This window comes from Rhipicephalus microplus, chromosome X (assembly GCF_043290135.1).
Source record: "Rhipicephalus microplus isolate Deutch F79 chromosome X, USDA_Rmic, whole genome shotgun sequence".
Lineage (NCBI taxonomy): Eukaryota > Metazoa > Arthropoda > Arachnida > Ixodida > Ixodidae > Rhipicephalus > Rhipicephalus microplus.
In genome coordinates this window covers 46522366-46540353 of record NC_134710.1, presented here as the reverse complement: position 1 = coordinate 46540353, position 17988 = coordinate 46522366, and the positions used below count along the sequence as shown (strand labels likewise).

The 17988-nt window shown below is 42.6% G+C and overlaps 2 protein-coding genes across 4 annotated transcripts in view; one reads left to right on the top strand and one right to left on the bottom strand.

The window, feature by feature from the left end:
• Nucleotides 1-6551, bottom strand: part of l(3)73Ah (polycomb group ring finger 3-like lethal (3) 73Ah) — a 40702-nt gene extending 34151 nt beyond the window's left edge. Inside the window, exons 1-7 of one of the 3 annotated variants that reach the window (XM_037426928.2) lie at nt 5980-6551; nt 4925-5030; nt 4741-4837; nt 4618-4673; nt 4065-4133; nt 3749-3975; nt 3079-3159 (exon numbers count right to left, since the gene is read on the bottom strand). In XM_037426928.2, the coding sequence (XP_037282825.1) occupies nt 3079-3159; nt 3749-3975; nt 4065-4133; nt 4618-4673; nt 4741-4837; nt 4925-5030; nt 5980-6015 (672 nt within the window). In that variant the 5' untranslated portion in view covers nt 6016-6551. The other 2 variants (XM_075876452.1, XM_075876453.1) reach the window with 2 other exon arrangements.
• Nucleotides 6552-11510: 4959 nt separating this feature from the next.
• Nucleotides 11511-17988, top strand: part of Nop56 (Nop56 ribonucleoprotein) — a 49975-nt gene continuing 43497 nt past the window's right edge. Inside the window, exons 1-3 of the mRNA XM_037426927.2 lie at nt 11511-11642; nt 12142-12346; nt 13886-14053. Of these exons, the coding sequence (XP_037282824.1) occupies nt 11640-11642; nt 12142-12346; nt 13886-14053 (376 nt within the window). The 5' untranslated portion in view covers nt 11511-11639. The remainder of the gene's footprint in view (nt 11643-12141; nt 12347-13885; nt 14054-17988) is intronic.

Sequence of the window (17988 nt, the reverse complement as noted above, 5' to 3'; positions counted from 1 at the left end):
AGCTTTGCTGAGCATCATGACGGCTCGCAGCGAAAAATCGACACAGAAAGCTTCGCTGTTAAAACACTTGCAACACATTCGAAGAAGCACTTCAGACCTTTTGCTAGCATCACCATAAGTATCGCACTATAACCATGACAACAGGCTTCTGCCTTAGAAGCGAGGTGATGGGGAATGACCATTGATATTATAACAATAAGTAATAATTGTTCGTGTTTAATGTCCCAAAACCATCATATGATTTCATATGAGAGAAAATTTCGACCATCTGGAGTGCTTTAATGTGCACCTAAATCTGAGTACACAAGCCTCAAGCATTTTCGCCTCTATCGAAAATGCAGCCGCTGCAGCTGAGATTCGATCCACTGACCTGTGGGTCAGCAACAGAGAGCGTTCACTAGAACACCATGGCAGGTTGAAAGGCTATTAACCGTTGATATTGAACCCCAAAATGCTTGAATTCAACCATACAAGAACTTAAAAAAAAATTCATAATGGCTGTGCTGATAAATACAAATGTATTTGCACACTTACTAGCCTGCCAACAAAATTTCATATGCAATGTAAATATTTAACCCCTCAATTATTAATGCATTCTATAATTTGTTTAATTATAATCACTGTGTTACCATGTTACAATATAAATTAAGCATAATAGTGCTTGGAACTATACTTTTGTATATCACATTGTAGTAGTTATTCGTTGATTGTACCTTGATTATTTGCTTTCATGGATGTAACTTATATAGACTAGTTTTCCTACCCTGCAATGATCTTCCCAGAAGACAATCGCAGTATTTATGAATAAATAAATAAAATGTATTTAGTTATAAAAGTTAAATAACCCTTTAGGAACCAAATTATTTTCCGAAAAATCATGCAAAACTTTTCAATTTTGGTCTTGTCATAATTTGTGCTAACTTGCACTGGGCAGCGTGAGTTCTGAAAATATATTTCCTTACCAATCAAAATACTAGTTAAAAAAAAATAAAGAGGATTGAGCGGCTAAAGGGGACTCCTCCCTCTAAGCATGCCCTAGCAATGAGATAGAACTTACCGATATGACCTACATTTATTTAAATGAACACGATAAGATACCGTGAAGCGCTTAGACATTACTTCATACCAGCACAAGCCAGCATGTCATCGCCACCACTCTGAAGCCCTTTCATGTCCATTAAGTGAGGCTTATTCCCTATGACAAATACGATGTGCTGAACTCATTCACAGAATCAAATGCAAAGTCTTTAGCAATGCCACTATCAGGCCTACTCGAACTACAAAGCTCCTTTTCTCAAAATTACTCTGCCCCCAGCCTCTTTCATGCATTCGAACATTATTGAATCATTGTTACCAGGCTAAATACACAGCAAAGATGAAAAACTGCCTCTTAACATGGAAGATATGGGAGATAAGCGAGTTTGCACTGCTAGATGGACTGGATTTTTGTGCAAGAAATTAGTACCAAGCCAGTGCAACAGAAACGACAAACACGTTTGCTCTGCTTTGTGCGTCCACGCTATGCCCTACCACCCTCTAGCGTTTAAAATGCAAGCGAAAGTCTAATGATGACAGCAATGTATATTTGACACTGAAAGAACACACAGGGCAGAATGAGTCCGACCTCATCATTGGTGATATTGGTGCAGTATCCTATAACTACAAAACTCAGGCCTAATGGTTAAAGGATTCAGTATGTTAAGCAAGCTCCCGGTCCTTAAACGACAAAACCCTCAAGAATCCAGGAAAAGGGACCCATGAGTAACTGAAGGCATAAAGCATGATTTAAAAAGCAGAAAGTAACAAAGAATACACTGTGAACTGAAAAACCTTGGATAAAAATTAACTGAAGCACAAAAAATTACCATTACACAATAGCCAGCGTGTACAGTTAGTACACCGAGGGCTATTTTCACAAAAAATACAGATCCAGTTTCCATTTATTATGCATGCAAGCTTAAGCTCCATTTCTGATACGATGCCTACAATATATCCTTGAGTGGACTGAGCAGCAAGCTTGCTCAAGCACCAGTATTAGCACAATAAGGCAGCTGTCATTTGGACCATCCCCGTTTGAAAGAAATGCAATTGCTGGCGCGCCCTCCATGTCAGTACTATTTCAGATTGCCAACTTGTCCCTCGAACCAAAAGCTGCTAAACAAGTTACTTTGTTGACATCTGGGCTGGTGAAGGGTACTAGCAAAGAAAGACAAAGGCCAAGAGAAGATAAGTCATTCCAGTTCCAACATTTCACTTAATTAGACAGGTCACCCACCAAATAGCGGTTTTCGTTAAAAAATAAAAGTAGGGGGTCTGTTGTGCCTGTTTATATAAGTAGGATCCACTGCAGAAGAATGTTTTATTACAACGAGCCCTAGAAGTCGCTGGCTATTAACCCCTTCTACTGCTGGCAACCACTATTTTGCCATGGCATGAGTGACGTCATGTGCTTCGTCGAGCGGTTCCGTCGTTTTGTACTTAAGCTCCAGCCGCTGCAAATTGTTCAATTTTCAATGCTGAACTCAAGCAGGCTCTATTAGCTCCATTGTACAGGCAGCTGACCACCCAATCAACATCGCTCGCAAATCAAGCAGCTTGTTACGTCACGACTGGCGAGTGTGCTAATGATGTCAGACTGTGGAGCCACTCGCAGGTTCATAAGAATGTATGTTATAAATCAGGCTCTTGACCACATGCGGTGAAATTTCACTAGCTTGTTTGTGAACACCCAAGAACTAACCCCACATAACACGGATTATGAGCGAAAATTGGGCGTCGTGGCCCCTTCAATAATACCCACATGATCAGAACAAAAAAAAAGTATGTTTTTGTTCTGACCATACAAATAATTTTTCATTTTCTTAGAATTCAGATAGACTACTTGCCAATACTCCATCAAGTGCAAAGGAAGGTGCATTCCATGGAGTTGTGGGAGACATAGGGCAGGCTCTGTGCAAGGGGTGTGACATTTAAAACTGACACTAACTCAATACTTTGGTGTCTAAGCTAAATAGCAAGTGACGTTAAATCTCTGGCCAACAGAACATAACAACTGCGATTAAAGAAAAGGTTGCTTACCTTAAACCTCCATCGTGTGACATAGACAAACTTCAATGTGTGGTCCTTGCCTAGTATCTCCTGGTTACATAGGATCTCAATCTGCAACAAAATATTGTGCATTTAAAGAGCAATTTAAAAAATTTTTCAAGTTGTAGAGATAGAAGGCAAATACACAGACAGGGTGCATTGTATGCTCCTATCAGTATCTCAACTTAGATGAGACCTCGCATAATAGAAACTTATGGAGGACGGTTAATACTTAGAGATTCACAAGTTGTGAATTCTTGTACAAGGCGTTAAATTTGCCTCGTATAAGTATCAATGCAGACACGGCAACTGAAGGCAGTATCAATTCATGAGGCACCTGAACGGTATACTCATTCGTGAAACTGCTTGTACATCAGGCAAGGTAGGATCTAGTAAATCAGGACACACATGAACACTGCATGTATTGGTAGGTTTGGAAGTGATGCGTCTGCAATGTTTTATCATCTTTGCTTGGTGAGAGTTTACATGAAGCCAGTAAATATGCAAAACAAAACTCAAGATTTTGTCACATCCCCACTTATTTTTATTTTTTAATTAACTAAATATTGCTTTCACAAAAGGCATCTGCATATAACTGAATATCCTTATGCCTACAAGAAACAGAAATGCACATCTTAAGTCGAAGACCAACAAGCCATACCTCTTTGTATCTGTCAATGTTGTTGAACAGTTTCTTTGCAATAAACTTTTTCAAATGAGTGATGGTGGCCTGAGAAGAGCATCGAATGAACTTGCGCCGCATTTGCTTCAGCTGAACACTATCCGATTCCAGCAGTAAGTTGACCTGCTCATCCGATCTGTGGCAATCCGCCTCGTCTTCCTTTGAGGATGATGCCTTCGAGCCTGCATCCTTTTCATTGAGCAGCCCTACAAGGATGGCAAACAAGATTTTAATTCAACAGACATTCGTGCAAAATGGGCAAATTAATGCCGTAAAGTCAGACAACCTAGCTCACCAGGATTGTGGACCTTGGGACACGGTAGACCTTTGCGCCGATAGAAATCTCGCTCTCTCTTCATTTCATCTATTGAAAGGACAGAGATCATAAAGTACTTACAGATATTACAGTACAAAGCTACCTTTCAACGGCAAACCCTCAACTGGCCACAGCAAACTGAAAATAGAGCTCAAAAAAGCTTCTTGACAACTTTTCACACGAGTGTTGGGAACTTGAACAAATTGTAAGCATTACAGTGACCTTCAGCTATGCTTAAAAGAATCCCGACTTTGTCATTTTTTTTTTTTCAACTCTTGCGAACAGTACCAAGGCAAAGTAAACACACAGCTGATGCTTTTTAAAATGCAGTATGTTTTGGTTTGCGGTATTTTTTTTTTTTGTACAAGTTCGCAATAATGCCACATTACTCATCTAATGAAGCAGATACGGCTTTTGAAATGAAAGGCTGTCAAAAACATGTCCTCAAAATCCAAGAAATTACAAGGAGCTAAATTAAATGGGTTCCAAGTTTGTTCAGCGACCATCTAGGATAAAAAAATGGGTCACTCACTGTACTGAAGATTTGGCACCAGCTTGTACACAATGTCCTGCATAGTCCTGTCGTAGCTGCAAGGAAAACCAATGTCACCTAAGAGTTCTCCGATTCTGGCACAACAGATCACTAAAGTCATACCTGATGTATTGCAGGGGATAGCTCTGATGAATGACAATTTCACAGGTCGGGCATGTGTTGTTGTCCTCCAAATGTTTGACCAGGCAGCTTTTACAAACTGCAACAAGGTAACAAACATATTAATAGTGTGCTAATGCAGTGGCAGAACAGACTTCCATATGAACAGAAAAGCACGGTCACTTACATGTGTGCAGACATTCTGTGACTGTAGTAGCATCGATTAAATACCCCTTGCATATCTTGCAAGTGATGTGATTGTTGAGCGTTTTTAATCGTATCCGCCTTTCCATCTGTAAAAAATGCATAAGACAGTAACATTATAACATGCAACAGAGAATATTGACAGGTCGAGCCACAACACACATAAAGCCAGCCTAAATGCCTGCATTCTGTCAGTATGCACTCAACTTGAGCCTATTTGACGGCGCTGCGTTAGACACACTCTGCTTCATGCTGTGTTTAGACATATAACATAGGTACTGCAGCAAAACCGACTACCTCTGGCGGAACGAAAATGCTTTGCCAGCAGGTCGTTGGCAAAGAGAGTGCTCGCTTAATGTCATCGGTCGAATCGGTGGAATCGTCATCTTCGGGAGATTCAACCTTCATCGGCTCCTTCGTGTCTTGACTTTCCAGAGGCCCTTGCGCCTTTTGCTCTTGTACCTCATAACTTTGGGAAGGAATCTTCTCTGTTTCTTCAAAAATCTCTAAGCCGTCCGTCAGCATGGCGAAGAGAGCTCGAAAAATTCCACCACGTCACGCGACCCTAAGAAAAGATGAACCGAGCTCGCGGCGCGTGCCATCGCAAAACTGCACGAGACTCGCACCAACTTCTTCAGCTGCTGAGAGCCTTCACTTTCGCTAGCATGTTGCAGTTCGTACCACGAGGTAGTGTGATCAAATACGTTCGAAAATACGCCATGACTTTAGCGGAGGCAGGCTCAGAACGGTGTTCTGGCAGACCACAAGCAAAGAAAGTCACCGAGTTGACGTGGTAAGCAGTCATTCCGAAAAGCAGACGCAGTGACAACCGCAACAACGCGTCGGCTTTTCGCACCGAGGTGCATGCAGCAATCGTCCCAATGCTAGGGCGAAACAAACGCGAAGACAAAGGGTTCGCGGCTCATCAGTCTAACAAAAACTAAACTTCTAAACCAAGTGCACCACGATAGCAAACTTCCTTGCATTGGCACAGGAGAACACGCACATTGATTATTAGAGAAAGCAGGCACGGTTTACCTGTCTTGATAAGGACTCCTGGGGAATGAAAACCATGAAGCACTAGTTGTTTCTCGGCGTCACCTGCTCACATATCACTAGATGAGACCCGATTTATTTGGAGAACTTGGTCTGTACGCCGTGACTGCTCCAACTGAGGAGAAAAGCATGTCACAAGGCTTACAGTTGGTATTTCGACGCTCTGTTCGGCAACGTACGGCGGAAAGCAACGTCTGAGAGGTGAGGAACTTTAGCAGCTACGAGAAGAAAGACTAATAAAAACTGTGCGGAAATCATCTACGATGAGGGTTTCGTTAGCGATTCACGGATCGCTAAAGCCGCACAACCAAGCTGCCGTCCCCCATCACCACTGTATTGTTGTCCTACGGGTCGCGATTTATTTTTCCGGCATAGCGCGAACTGTAGCAAATCTATAGTTGATCTAGCAAGGCCCCGGACCATGACCTACTACACTCCTGACCTGTTCAGATAGCGGGGTTCCTATGGGAGCGCGTGTCCCCGCTCTCGTTCAATCGCTCGCCGTAGGTGGCGCTACCTATAACCTGTTCGTCTGCTACTGTGCGGCCGGCAGGAGGGCGACGGACTGATACCATGCGTCTGCTTCTGTGACAAACTGCCTATACGTGTGATTGTTTTTTGCTGAAAAGGCTAACGTGTGCTATGTGTTACATTTTAGTAGTTAGGCTATACTGGTTGATTGACTTCTAAAGCTGTATATTTGCGTAGAAATGTCTTGCTGCATGGTTGTTTTTGCCATTCCAGCCTAAAAAAACTTCAATTTAGTATTCATAAAGCTTTTGACTAATAATGTACTCATTGGTAATAGAATATCAAACTGATTTTAGGTTGTTTAGGACGCGTCAGGTGAAACGCAGTGCCCCTGTTGAGCACTTACCTTGGACACTCGCCCTGGACAGGTGTTACACTTGTAGTCAATTGATAGAAGAGAATAATGCACATACGCCCACGGACGCATATCAAGGAGAGACACAGGAATTGAAGCTTTAACTCTTACTGTGACCTACACAACAAAAATTGTGCGTCAAATTTCGCTACGGGAGTTTGTCTGCTGGAACGGGGAGCGCTGGCCGATGCGCGTTTCTATGATTTTATATGTCCGTGCGATGAGACGATATGGTAAAGGCAGTGATGTGCCTATCGAGGGCAACACATTGCGACCCCAATAAAGTTTTTATCGTCATCATTATCATCATCTTGTCGAGCATAGTTAATAATAATAATAATAATAATAATAATAATAATAATAATAATAATAATAATAATAATAATAATAATAATAATAATAATAATAATAATAATAATGTTTTATTTTTCATCAATAGTTTGATGAAGGACAGCGGCAGGTAAAAGCTGCTCTTCGAAAGAGGCAGCTTGACATAGGCCCACAGACGCCTTTAGCACGACAGCACTGGCAAACAGTTAGCAATGTTATCTAAGCAACAATTACAAAAATATCAAGTTCAAATTCTAAAAATAAAAATAGCAACCATGATAACAATGTAGCAACTGCAAAGAAATCTTGAAAACTATACATGTGTATATCGTGCAATTGAGTTCGGGTACAGAGTAAGAAATCTATGCCAGCTTTCACATATTTATCAATTAACGTAGAAACTGTGTAGAACAACCTATCTGTGGAGTAGTTTGTTCTCGAAGTTTTTATTTTCCATGTTTCTTTATGTCATGTTTCGAACAAATTATTTGGCTGCAGTTTCGAGAGGTCGTACAAATAATGTCGACTTTCTTGAAATTGACGCCTGACCACCAATGCTAACTTAAAATCGTAGAGACGATGTAGGGGTGGTATTCCAGCCTGTTGAAACAATTCACTTCTGCGAGCATCATACGACCAGTAAAAAATTATTCTAATATACGTCTTTTGCATCAGGTACAGTTTTTGTAAGCGCGTGTTAGTCGTAGTCCTTCATGAACATGGCCTCTTGTGCAGTTTCAATTGGGTTTTCAGAACTATATACTTCCCCAGGCTCCGCTGATGCTCGCTCTTCTTGAGAAGAATCTGCGTTGGACGTTCCCCTGTTAAGCCGAAAAAATAGCGAAGCATGACAGATATATTGTCCCGCTAAACGCATAAGGGAATACTGCTAACATTATTCTTATCCGTTGTTGTGTTAGACTTCAAGTTTTACTTACAGTATTTTTACTTGTATGGGTGCCAGCGTTGTTTCCCCCTGCGTTCGTTTTAGCCGCTTTTTCCGCGGCATTGGATCTTGCCCACGTGGATCAGGAGAAGCGGGAAATAAGGAAGGCACGGCTGTGGGCTTCAACATCTTCCTTTTCGTCACTGTTCTGTAATCTTCAGCGGTAAAATGCAGGCTGCATACCTTCGACCGGTCGCTGGGCTCCCAGCGATGCTTTCCTGAACCTTCATCAAAGGTAAAGGCGTATACGCATGGCTAGCAAGATTGCAAAATAACAGTCCATAACACCTTTTTTGTAATTAATTTTTCCAAAATGTAACAAGCCAAATGGGGAGGTTAAGAAAAAGCATAGCCACGATTTTATTCTGGGGAAGTACCTGTATACCCATTTAGTGCATTTTCATATTTTCTCGCAGCCTTTGTAAATGTCTTTTTAGATGACTACATTCGTCGATTGATGTTTAGTGATGGTACGTGGTCGAGTCCAGTGGCATACTTGAAGCCCTTTATTCGAAGAGCTCATTGGCTATACAAGGTTTCATAACAAAGCTGAATTTCCTAATGGCTGCTCAGTAACGAAGCGCGACCCAATACGACAGAGCCGAAACCGAGGCGCACTTGAGCGCCTTGGTCTTGGTTTAGAGCGCAAACCTCTAACCTGTACAATGACTCCGCCGTTGACGACGATGACTTCAGTGGTTTTTGTTCTTTTGCATTCTCCAAAACGAATCTTTGTCATGCATGATGTAATCTCAGATGCAGCACGCACATAAATAGAGTATCTGTCGCTGATTATTCCAGGTTCCTCATTTCGGTTTCACCGGCTGGGTCTCTTAACCCTCACAGAGCCGATGGGCTCATTGCACGAAGGACTTCAATTATGTCATTATACCCGACCGCCTGCCAGCCCTATATAGAGTGAACAGTTAATCGCCACATTTCGTTACCGGCGTAACGTTTCTAATTACCTTAAGTAAGCTTATACAGAAACGAACAAAGCTGTATGGGAAGATAGAGGTTTGAGATGAGAAATACATTTGACCAAATTCGGTCGCTAACTTCAGTGACACCCAGTGTTCAAGAGTTGTCCATCGCTAAACACACACACACACACACACACACACACACACACACACACACACACACACACACACACACACACACACACACACACACACAGAGAGACAAACTGTGGAGGCAGCACGTAAATATTTCATATCATTAATTTTTTTATGGATTTCGGCGGCATTTGTTGAGGCAGCCTTCGGGAAGGGTGCTCGAACCCCTCGCAACCCACCGCTACGCATTTTTACATAATTTACAGATTTCGTATATTTACTTTTTTCTTGTGTGCTATATTTAAATTTCTTGGCACTATTTGTGGAGCCTGCCATATTAGCCGCGGTACTTTAAAAAAGCTTTCATGTTTTTTAGCTCAGTGAATTAGCATAACACACGGAAATAAAGTTTACTAAAGCACCCTGGTGCTTCTTGCTAGCTTGCAACTCGTTCTGAATTGAAACGACTCTCAAAAACACAAGACTCACCTTTTCTTCCAATTGCCTCGATCCATTCTTCCCGTATGTCTGTGGCAGGAAACTCGTGAAAACTTACTTTACTTTGTTTGCCTTGTTCCGATTTGCAATATGGCACGCAGCAATACACCATACTTACATTTGAGGTGTCAGCTCATCTAAAAAAAAAAAACTGCACGCGGCCACTATTAGAGCTGACTACTGCAGCTATCTGCCGTCTGCAAGTTTCTGCACACGACCTACTGTGTTTCTGCGTATCTTCTGCAATTTGTGTATGCGTATCGTCTGGAACCATCGTGATTCAGTGTGAACAATGAATGCCTAACAATAGTTTTTTTATCTCGTTGGACTACGTTTTCATTCAAGAAATATTTTCATAATAAATTTTCCTTCATTTGTAGAAAAGTTCCCGTCTGCTTGCCACTGTGACCCTTTGTGTGCTTTTTTTACGGTTCTATTTCTGCTTCAAACGTCCACACGAATGCAGCCAACTCTGACGAGGAATCATATCGCTTTATTTGCCATATTTTACACATTCATACACAATTCATGCACAATAAGAACGATTTGCACTGCCACAGCGATGGCTGAAGCAGACGACAGCGAACAGGTGCTGCCTAGCGCCACGCCGCTCGTAGGTGACGGCCCTAGCGGCAGAAGGTATGAACTAGAACGTGGGCGCTGGAAGAGGTGCTCTCTGGGCAGGTCAGGAGTGTAGTAGGTCATGCCCCGGACACTCTCAAGTTCTTGTGATGGCCGTAGAGGGCGAAACAATCGACCACGGCGAGTTTTGTCATTTGCGCGTGTAGTGGAACTACTAACTCCTCTTTTAGCGGTCGGATAATAGAAAAGCAGTGATTGTTTTTTGTTGTAGTTCAAGTATTAAGATCATCCTGACGCTCGAAAAGCAGCAACCCGTTGGCATCGATTGCGTTTCTGTCGGTCATGGAAGAAGGAAACACGGAATAGCAGTTCGTTTTCGTTATACGGCTACTTGACACGTGTTTATGTGTTTTACAAAAGAAAGTTTATCTTTGTTTCACAGAGCAACAATCACCCACGGAGCTCGTAATATGCGTGTGTTTAACTCTTACGACTACACAGCTTAATTTTCTGCAATATTCAGACTATAACAATCTCGCATTACAAAACTGCTACCCTTTCAAACGATTCATTACCACACTAAGACTATCTTAAATAAAAAGGGACATGAACTATTTTTTTACAGCCTTTCTAGTTGAAAGAGAGTGGTCACTTAGTAATGCCTTCAATCAGGCAGCGAAATGTCACATTACCACAGCCTCATAAAAATCCTTACCCCCGTATTCTAGAACGTCCCTTCACTCAACGCTTCACCTTCACTTGAGAAAGCCGATGGGAGCGCCGTCTCTATGCACGGCAAATCACTGCATATCAGCAATAATCTGCGGCAATTCTTGAGTAGCGCACCCTCATTTTCAGCCGAGCGGTGGCGCAGTGTTCAACTCTTTTAAGTGAAGGGTGGAAGTCGAGTCGAGGAGCGTTTGTGAATACGGGGGTTAGATTCAACAAAATGACGCCAGATCCCTAAATGAGGTAAAAAATCTGTAGACCTAAGGGTAAATTTCTAAGAGATTCTAGAGATTCTCAGATGAAAAAACGCAAAAAAACTGCAATTTCACCAATAAAAATAAATATAACATTTTTAACTAACTTAACTTACCAACAACCTAATAATTTATTTATAAAAATAATTCACTCGTTCATTTTTATAATATTCAATTTTGTTTATTTCAAAAGTTACTGTAGTGCTGTTTCAGGTTGTCCGTCACGCTGACCATGCGGCACGCGCGCGGTGCACGTTTCTCTAGGCCGCGCTGTGTTGTGTTGCTCACCTAGGCTTAGCCGGCGAGGCAACGTGTTCTGTCTATGGTACGGTGCACCGTCGTTAAGCGAAGTTGACAAAATGGTTAGTAAACGTTTGTGCTGTATCTCCTGAATATACTTGATAGTGACTGGTGTTAGACACTGCGGGCATTTCACATTGTCATCGCTTGAGTGGTTTGTGGAGTGGTGCCACTGCGATCTTTTGTGCTTCGTTGATGGAAATCGGCAGATTTCGTGCCGTGGCCAGTTTGTTTTCCTTTTTCATTAATTCCGTACTTCCTTCTTTCATTTTCAAACGAAATGTTGTCTGCGATAGGAAAGAGTAATCTTAATTTGCTACATAAATGAGAAAAACAAAGCAGTTATTTCAGTGTCCGTTTCACATGGTATCCAAACACCCTGTAAAACGGATCATTTGCGGCTTGATCTACACTACTATTTGTGCTCCGTTTTTTCGGTGATTGAGTGCTGCATTGTTTTTTTTTTTTGAGCTTGCACTTACACTGCGACTTTCGGTGGTGATCGGTGAACATTGAATATATGGAGTACGTGCGCAGATGTTGTCTATTGTGTCATTGCAGTCTCAGCTCTACGTGCTCTTTGAGCACGCTGTGGGATATGGACTATTTAAAGTCAAGGAGTTCGAAGAGGTCGGCATGGCGTTGCCTCAGGTGGAAAATAGCATCCTGGACTTCAACAAGTTCAAGTCGCTCGTGCATCTGATGGCGTTTTTTCCCTTCCGCACTGCCGTAAACGCCTTGGAGAACATGAACTGTGTCACTGAAGGTAGGTTCACTTAATATAGCCGCAATGTTGTTTTTTTTTTTTTCGTAAGTGATCCAATCAGCCGTTGCGCCTGCGTAGTTTCTTTTGACAGTAATACAACGCCGCATTCAAACACAGCTATGCCCAACCTACTGTTCGACATAACTTCTGCCGCTTGCACGGCAAATGTAATGTCATTTCCGTCGAAGTGTATCGATGTCATTTTTCCTGCATGCTGCCTCACGGGACGAAAACGAATTTCAGTTGAAAATGACCACTGCAATTCCTATTCCGTGACCTCAAGGGAAAGGGATTGAGAAAATTTACATTTATCATGTCATACATTTGAGATAATTGCAACAATAAACTGTTGCTTAATAAACTTATTATTTTTGATTGATAAGTAGGGTTTAACGTCCCAAATGCCATTTAATGTAATCGGTTACAGACACCAGGTTGAAGAGGTCTTAACGACTCCTCTGGTTTAGTGAAAAAGCACATTATTCGAAGAGCAAATGCTGGGGTTTGCAGTTCAGCCAAATGTCATGGTTGTGTGTTTCACAGAGTTCACAATTGGAGCACAAAGTTCACATATTATGATCACGCACTACGTGATGCCAAACAGGCAAAAAAGTGTGTTCTTCACTCGCCGCAGTGGCGACAGGTGGCACCGACTGAAGCTCTCACGTTTGAATGCACAAATATACTCTATTAAGTGAATGAGGGATAACTGCCACCATAACTCATTGCTAAAGCATCGGACACTTTCTTCAAAAGTGTAGGCCGATGGCCAGTTATTCTTTTTGTTTCTTCACATTTACATTACTATTACTTCTAATATCACCTATACTTTCCCATCCATTATCATCTGGTAGTTCTCATTATTGTGCCTAACAAAAGAGACGAGCCCATAAACTTACTATCCTCAATTATGCTAGCAGGCATTCTCACTATGAAACTGTGATGCGAGCCAGATTATTTGTGTGATCATCTGATTCACATCACAGGGAAGTAATCGTGAATCAAGTCGATTGTGTATGCAACAAGCTATTTTAAAAAATATGTGTTATTCTTTCCCTTTGTGTGTGCATCTGTTTTCAAGATTTTGTGGATTTTGAAGTTCACTGGCCAAAAGGTTATATCGCATTGTGTACATACGAAGCCATGGGTTGCCACCCATACACCACCCCGGTGGTCTGGTAGTTATGGGACTTTAGTGCTGCCCCAAAGGGTGCGGGATCGAATCTTGGCAATGGCGGCCGCATTTCGATGGAGGCAAATGCTAGAGGCCCATGGTGCACATTCAAGAATGCCTGGTGGTCCAAATATTTGAACCCCTTTGCTACTGTGTCCCTAATAATATTATGGTGGCTGGGGACATAAACTCCAATAATTATTATGTTTTAACCTTTTCCCCTCCCTTTATTTGGAACACAGCTTGATCATTCATAAAGCAGACTTGTTACCTCACGACTTGCTTATAAATAGAACAGATTTGCAATTCATAACTAGTAGGCTTGATCTAGAATAAATTTTACTTCTCATGATGTTTTCTTCCAGGTGTAGTTCATGATGATCTGCAGACTTTCTTGGAAACAAATGTTCCCAAATCGCATAAGAAGAGCAAGGTGATTCTTGGTGTTGGTGACTCCAAATTGGGAATGACTGTCCAGGAGTCTCTGGGAATATCTTGCCAGCACACGGGAGTGGTTCCAGAAGTTATCCGAGGTGAGGTGTTGCATGCCTTTTAAAGGGAGAACAAAAGGGTAGTCTAAAATCTACAGCAACAACTTGCATTCCATTGGTGGAATGTGTATAAATTTTGGTATGATCTAGTTGCTGGGTGTTACATTACTGAGACTTCCTCGCACTGTCTCAAATTGAAGCCAATATATAGTTTAATAGGCTGTATAAAGTCACCGTGATTCAAGGTACTGATGCAGTTTGTCAATAAAAATTTGAAGTGAACAAGCAGCTGCTTGTTCACTTGAAAAATGAAAAACATTTTTCTTTAAAAAACAAAATCTCAAGGAGTGCATGGCTGAATAAGCACTTAAATTTGAACTGAATCAAGTGATTTGGTTAGATATTCCTCACGCAAATTTTTGGGACAGTGGTATCTAGACTTCCTTGCAAATATATTCACATAATCCGAAATTTGTATCACCAGAGAACATAGAAAACTAGTATGTGAGACAAGAAGGCTGGCATGCATTTTCATTTATTGTTTCTGAGGACTGCTGCAATATTATAAACACTGGAGGACGCTTGAGCTTAGCCTTCAAGAGTAGAATGCAGCAGCGTAATTGGGGCCCTGTACGCACAGCCTTCACTACAGTGTCTGAATACCGGCCACAGCGATGAAACTCTTAATAGGGATGGTGAATTACTAGGCAGAGTAGGGCTCAGAATGTTGGCGTTCAACAAAGTTAGCTCATGAAATGTGTTTTGCATTGTCAGGAACCAATTATTGGTGGTAAAACGGTAGGTGACCATTTACTTCTGAACTTTAGAACCAGCGCTAATTATGTAAATGTTCAGAAAGCATGAGATTCTACAGATATGCAGGGGTTTACATGCCTTCCTGTTCTAAATAAGTAATGTCAGGTGCAACACACAATTGCTGTCCTGAGGTGTACCTAACTGGCTCCATGCAGTATCACGAGAAATGACCGCATGCCCGTACGGTTTTGATGAAGGAGACGGAAAACAAGTAGCAGTTGGGATTGAACACAGCATTCTGGGGTTATGCAGTGGCGTGGGGTTACCGCTATAAGTTTCCTGAGCCGTAGAGCGTGTGGGCAGTGAGCCACTGATGCCTTTTGATGCCGGCGTTTCGCAACGCGATCCTACTAACTGAATTTCACTTTGCGCCGCAAGACTGCAAGCTGCTCTTCAGTATGCCGGGCCCACGCTATGTAAGCATGCTACATGTGTCATTTTTCAGTTTGAGATGAGTTTACATATCCGTGCATGCCCAAAAAACTGCAGCGCCTAAAATATTCACGTCATTTCTGGATGACACAGACAAATTAAACGTACGGAACGAAATGCCAATATGCCTGCAAGCTCGGTAATCGCGGTTCAATGCATGGTTCACGTGCACCAAAGAGCACATGTGAAGAAATGAACTGCAGGAAATACGCATCTGTCACATCGAAACTGAACCCGAAACAAGTTTATTAGGAACTACATTGGCGCAGTAATATAGAGCAGTTAGCTTTGTCCCATAGCTTTCTCTTCATTGTTACAGAAAGTTGCCTCCGGGTGTAGCACTAATGAGCGGGTGTGCGAGTCAGTGTACATGCTAGCTCACTTTCGGGGCCGTTTCAGGAGCTTTCTGGCACCATGTGCTTACAACATGTTTCTTGCTCATGGGAGTAAGGTTTTTAATGACAAGACTCTTGTGAAATAAAGCAGCATTTTGCAGTTTGTTCTTTTTTTACATTGATGAAAACTCTTCTAGGCATGCTTGTCGGATCCGGACAGACTACGGGCTGCTTGCTCATTTGTTTTATGTGTCGAGTCGTCGTAAGCTGCATGCTAGAACATATGGTGTGGCACACTTAAATAGGATGCTGGCTTATTAGGTGTTTTTCAGTATTTCACGCTAGATTGCGCAATGCTGCTTCTGCAGGTGCATAACGTTTTTGGTGTCCGTAAAGCTGCTGTGAGGGCCAATTGGACGAGAAGAACACACATGCATTCTGTTATGTGCATAGTAATAACTGATTTATTTCAGTGTCAGACACTTTTTATGTATGCCACAAAAAGAAAGGAACAGCACATCCTAAAGTCACATTTCATACCAGTACTTCATAGTGTAGGGTCTCGATGTGGCGAGCGCCACCACACTCTTGGAGTGAACGGACGCAGCAGACACGGTCGGACAAACCAAACAACACATTTATTTAACTACTTTTTGAATGACGATATCGTCAGCCAAATCATTGTGAATCAATCATGATTAACACGCTAAGACATCCTTGCACAATGTTAAACAACACTCAACAACAACATGACAAACAAGGCGGTGTCGCTAACGCCTGACTCACCGCAAGAGCCCCCGGCAGACGGTCCGCGGTGCCGTGCACCGCGGTCGCATTGCGAGAGACAACCGCTTGCACCAGACGCTAGCACCGAAAGAGACTCTCTCAATTGTCTCCTGCCACCACCAAGGCTTGCTGCCAGGGGTCACCACCGGCGCTCCCCATATATAACCATGATGATGATAGTTGTGATCAACGTTCACGAACACGCTACTTACCGCTTAATATCTGTGACCCCAAAAGACGGCCTCTGCGCGAGACACGTGTGCAAACAACTTTACAGGGGGGTATCAGCACCCCCACAATAGTCAGCGTTTGCCGAGCGGTGATGTACTTGATATCGTGACTGCCTCAATTTTTAGGGGCGGAGCTTCTAAAGGCGTGGGTCTGTCGATCCCTTGTATGTACGTGACTGCCTATAGTTGCACCTTTGCCAACTGCCCACTACTTGGTCCTTGCAAACATCCCACAACGCCTCATCACCGATCCACCACTTCACCGACCATAAAGCAAACACTGTTGAGAAGTAGCCAATACGAAATGCAAGATTGTCGTGTGCTTGTATCCAGGTGCGCCTTAAACAACCATATATGGTCCCACTGTGTCATTCCTTTTTTGTGCGTGACCGCCTATGATTCCACCTTTGCAACCTGCTGACTACTTCGACCTTTCAAACATTCGACTACGCGCCATCTCTAATCCACCACTTCACCGACTATAAAGCCGCTAGAATGAAGGGAGAATGAAGCGGCATATAGCTACCACTTAGAAATAATAAAATTTCTTGTATAAACAGTTGTGGCGCCATGCTTGTTTTGGTCAGCTGGCCACGCAGAAAAAGAAGTGAGCCACGTGATTCGTGTAGCACGAGCCACGAGGGGGAGAACGGCCTAGCTCCTGGCCTGGCTGGAGGCTGCAGCTGCAACTCCACCTGTGCCCGCGTTCCAAAAACAACTGTGACCTCGGCACGGGCGCATCGCCGTCGTCTCATTTCCCGTTCCTCGACACAGTGTTCGTCACGTCTTTGATGGTGTAGTGGGCCATATTTGCAGGTGGTTCGCGATTTAGCAATGTAACCCTTCAGCGCTTTGCCCCACTCATCATCATTCACTCTGTGGATATGTTGTGATGTTAAATTTTATTAACGCGATAGCGTTAATGCGCTCATTTCACAGAAATGACGGCGTTGTTGGTTCTGAACGAAAAATCATCTTATGCATGACCAAAAACTCTAGAATGATGCAAATAAAATAAATCATTTAAAAAACCCTGTTTCAGAGTGGGGATCGAACCAGGGTCATTAGGGTCCGAGTGGGGACCGAACTCGGGTCGTCTGCGTGGCAAGCGGACATTCTACCATACGGCCACGCTTCTGCTTGTGAAAGCAGTGAAAGGAACTTCCTTTGCTTGGAAATGCAGTGAAAGTAGCTTTCATGCTTTACAAACACATTCGTCCTGTATACATGTTTCACAATACAACATGAAATATTGCTGTAATAATGTGTGGTACAAGCGCCTATTACCAGTGGGTTCGTGGTTTAAAGCCGGTCACCTACAACAAAAGGCACGCACGCTACTGTGCCTATTCCCTTAACCTCCTTAGTTCCAAGAATG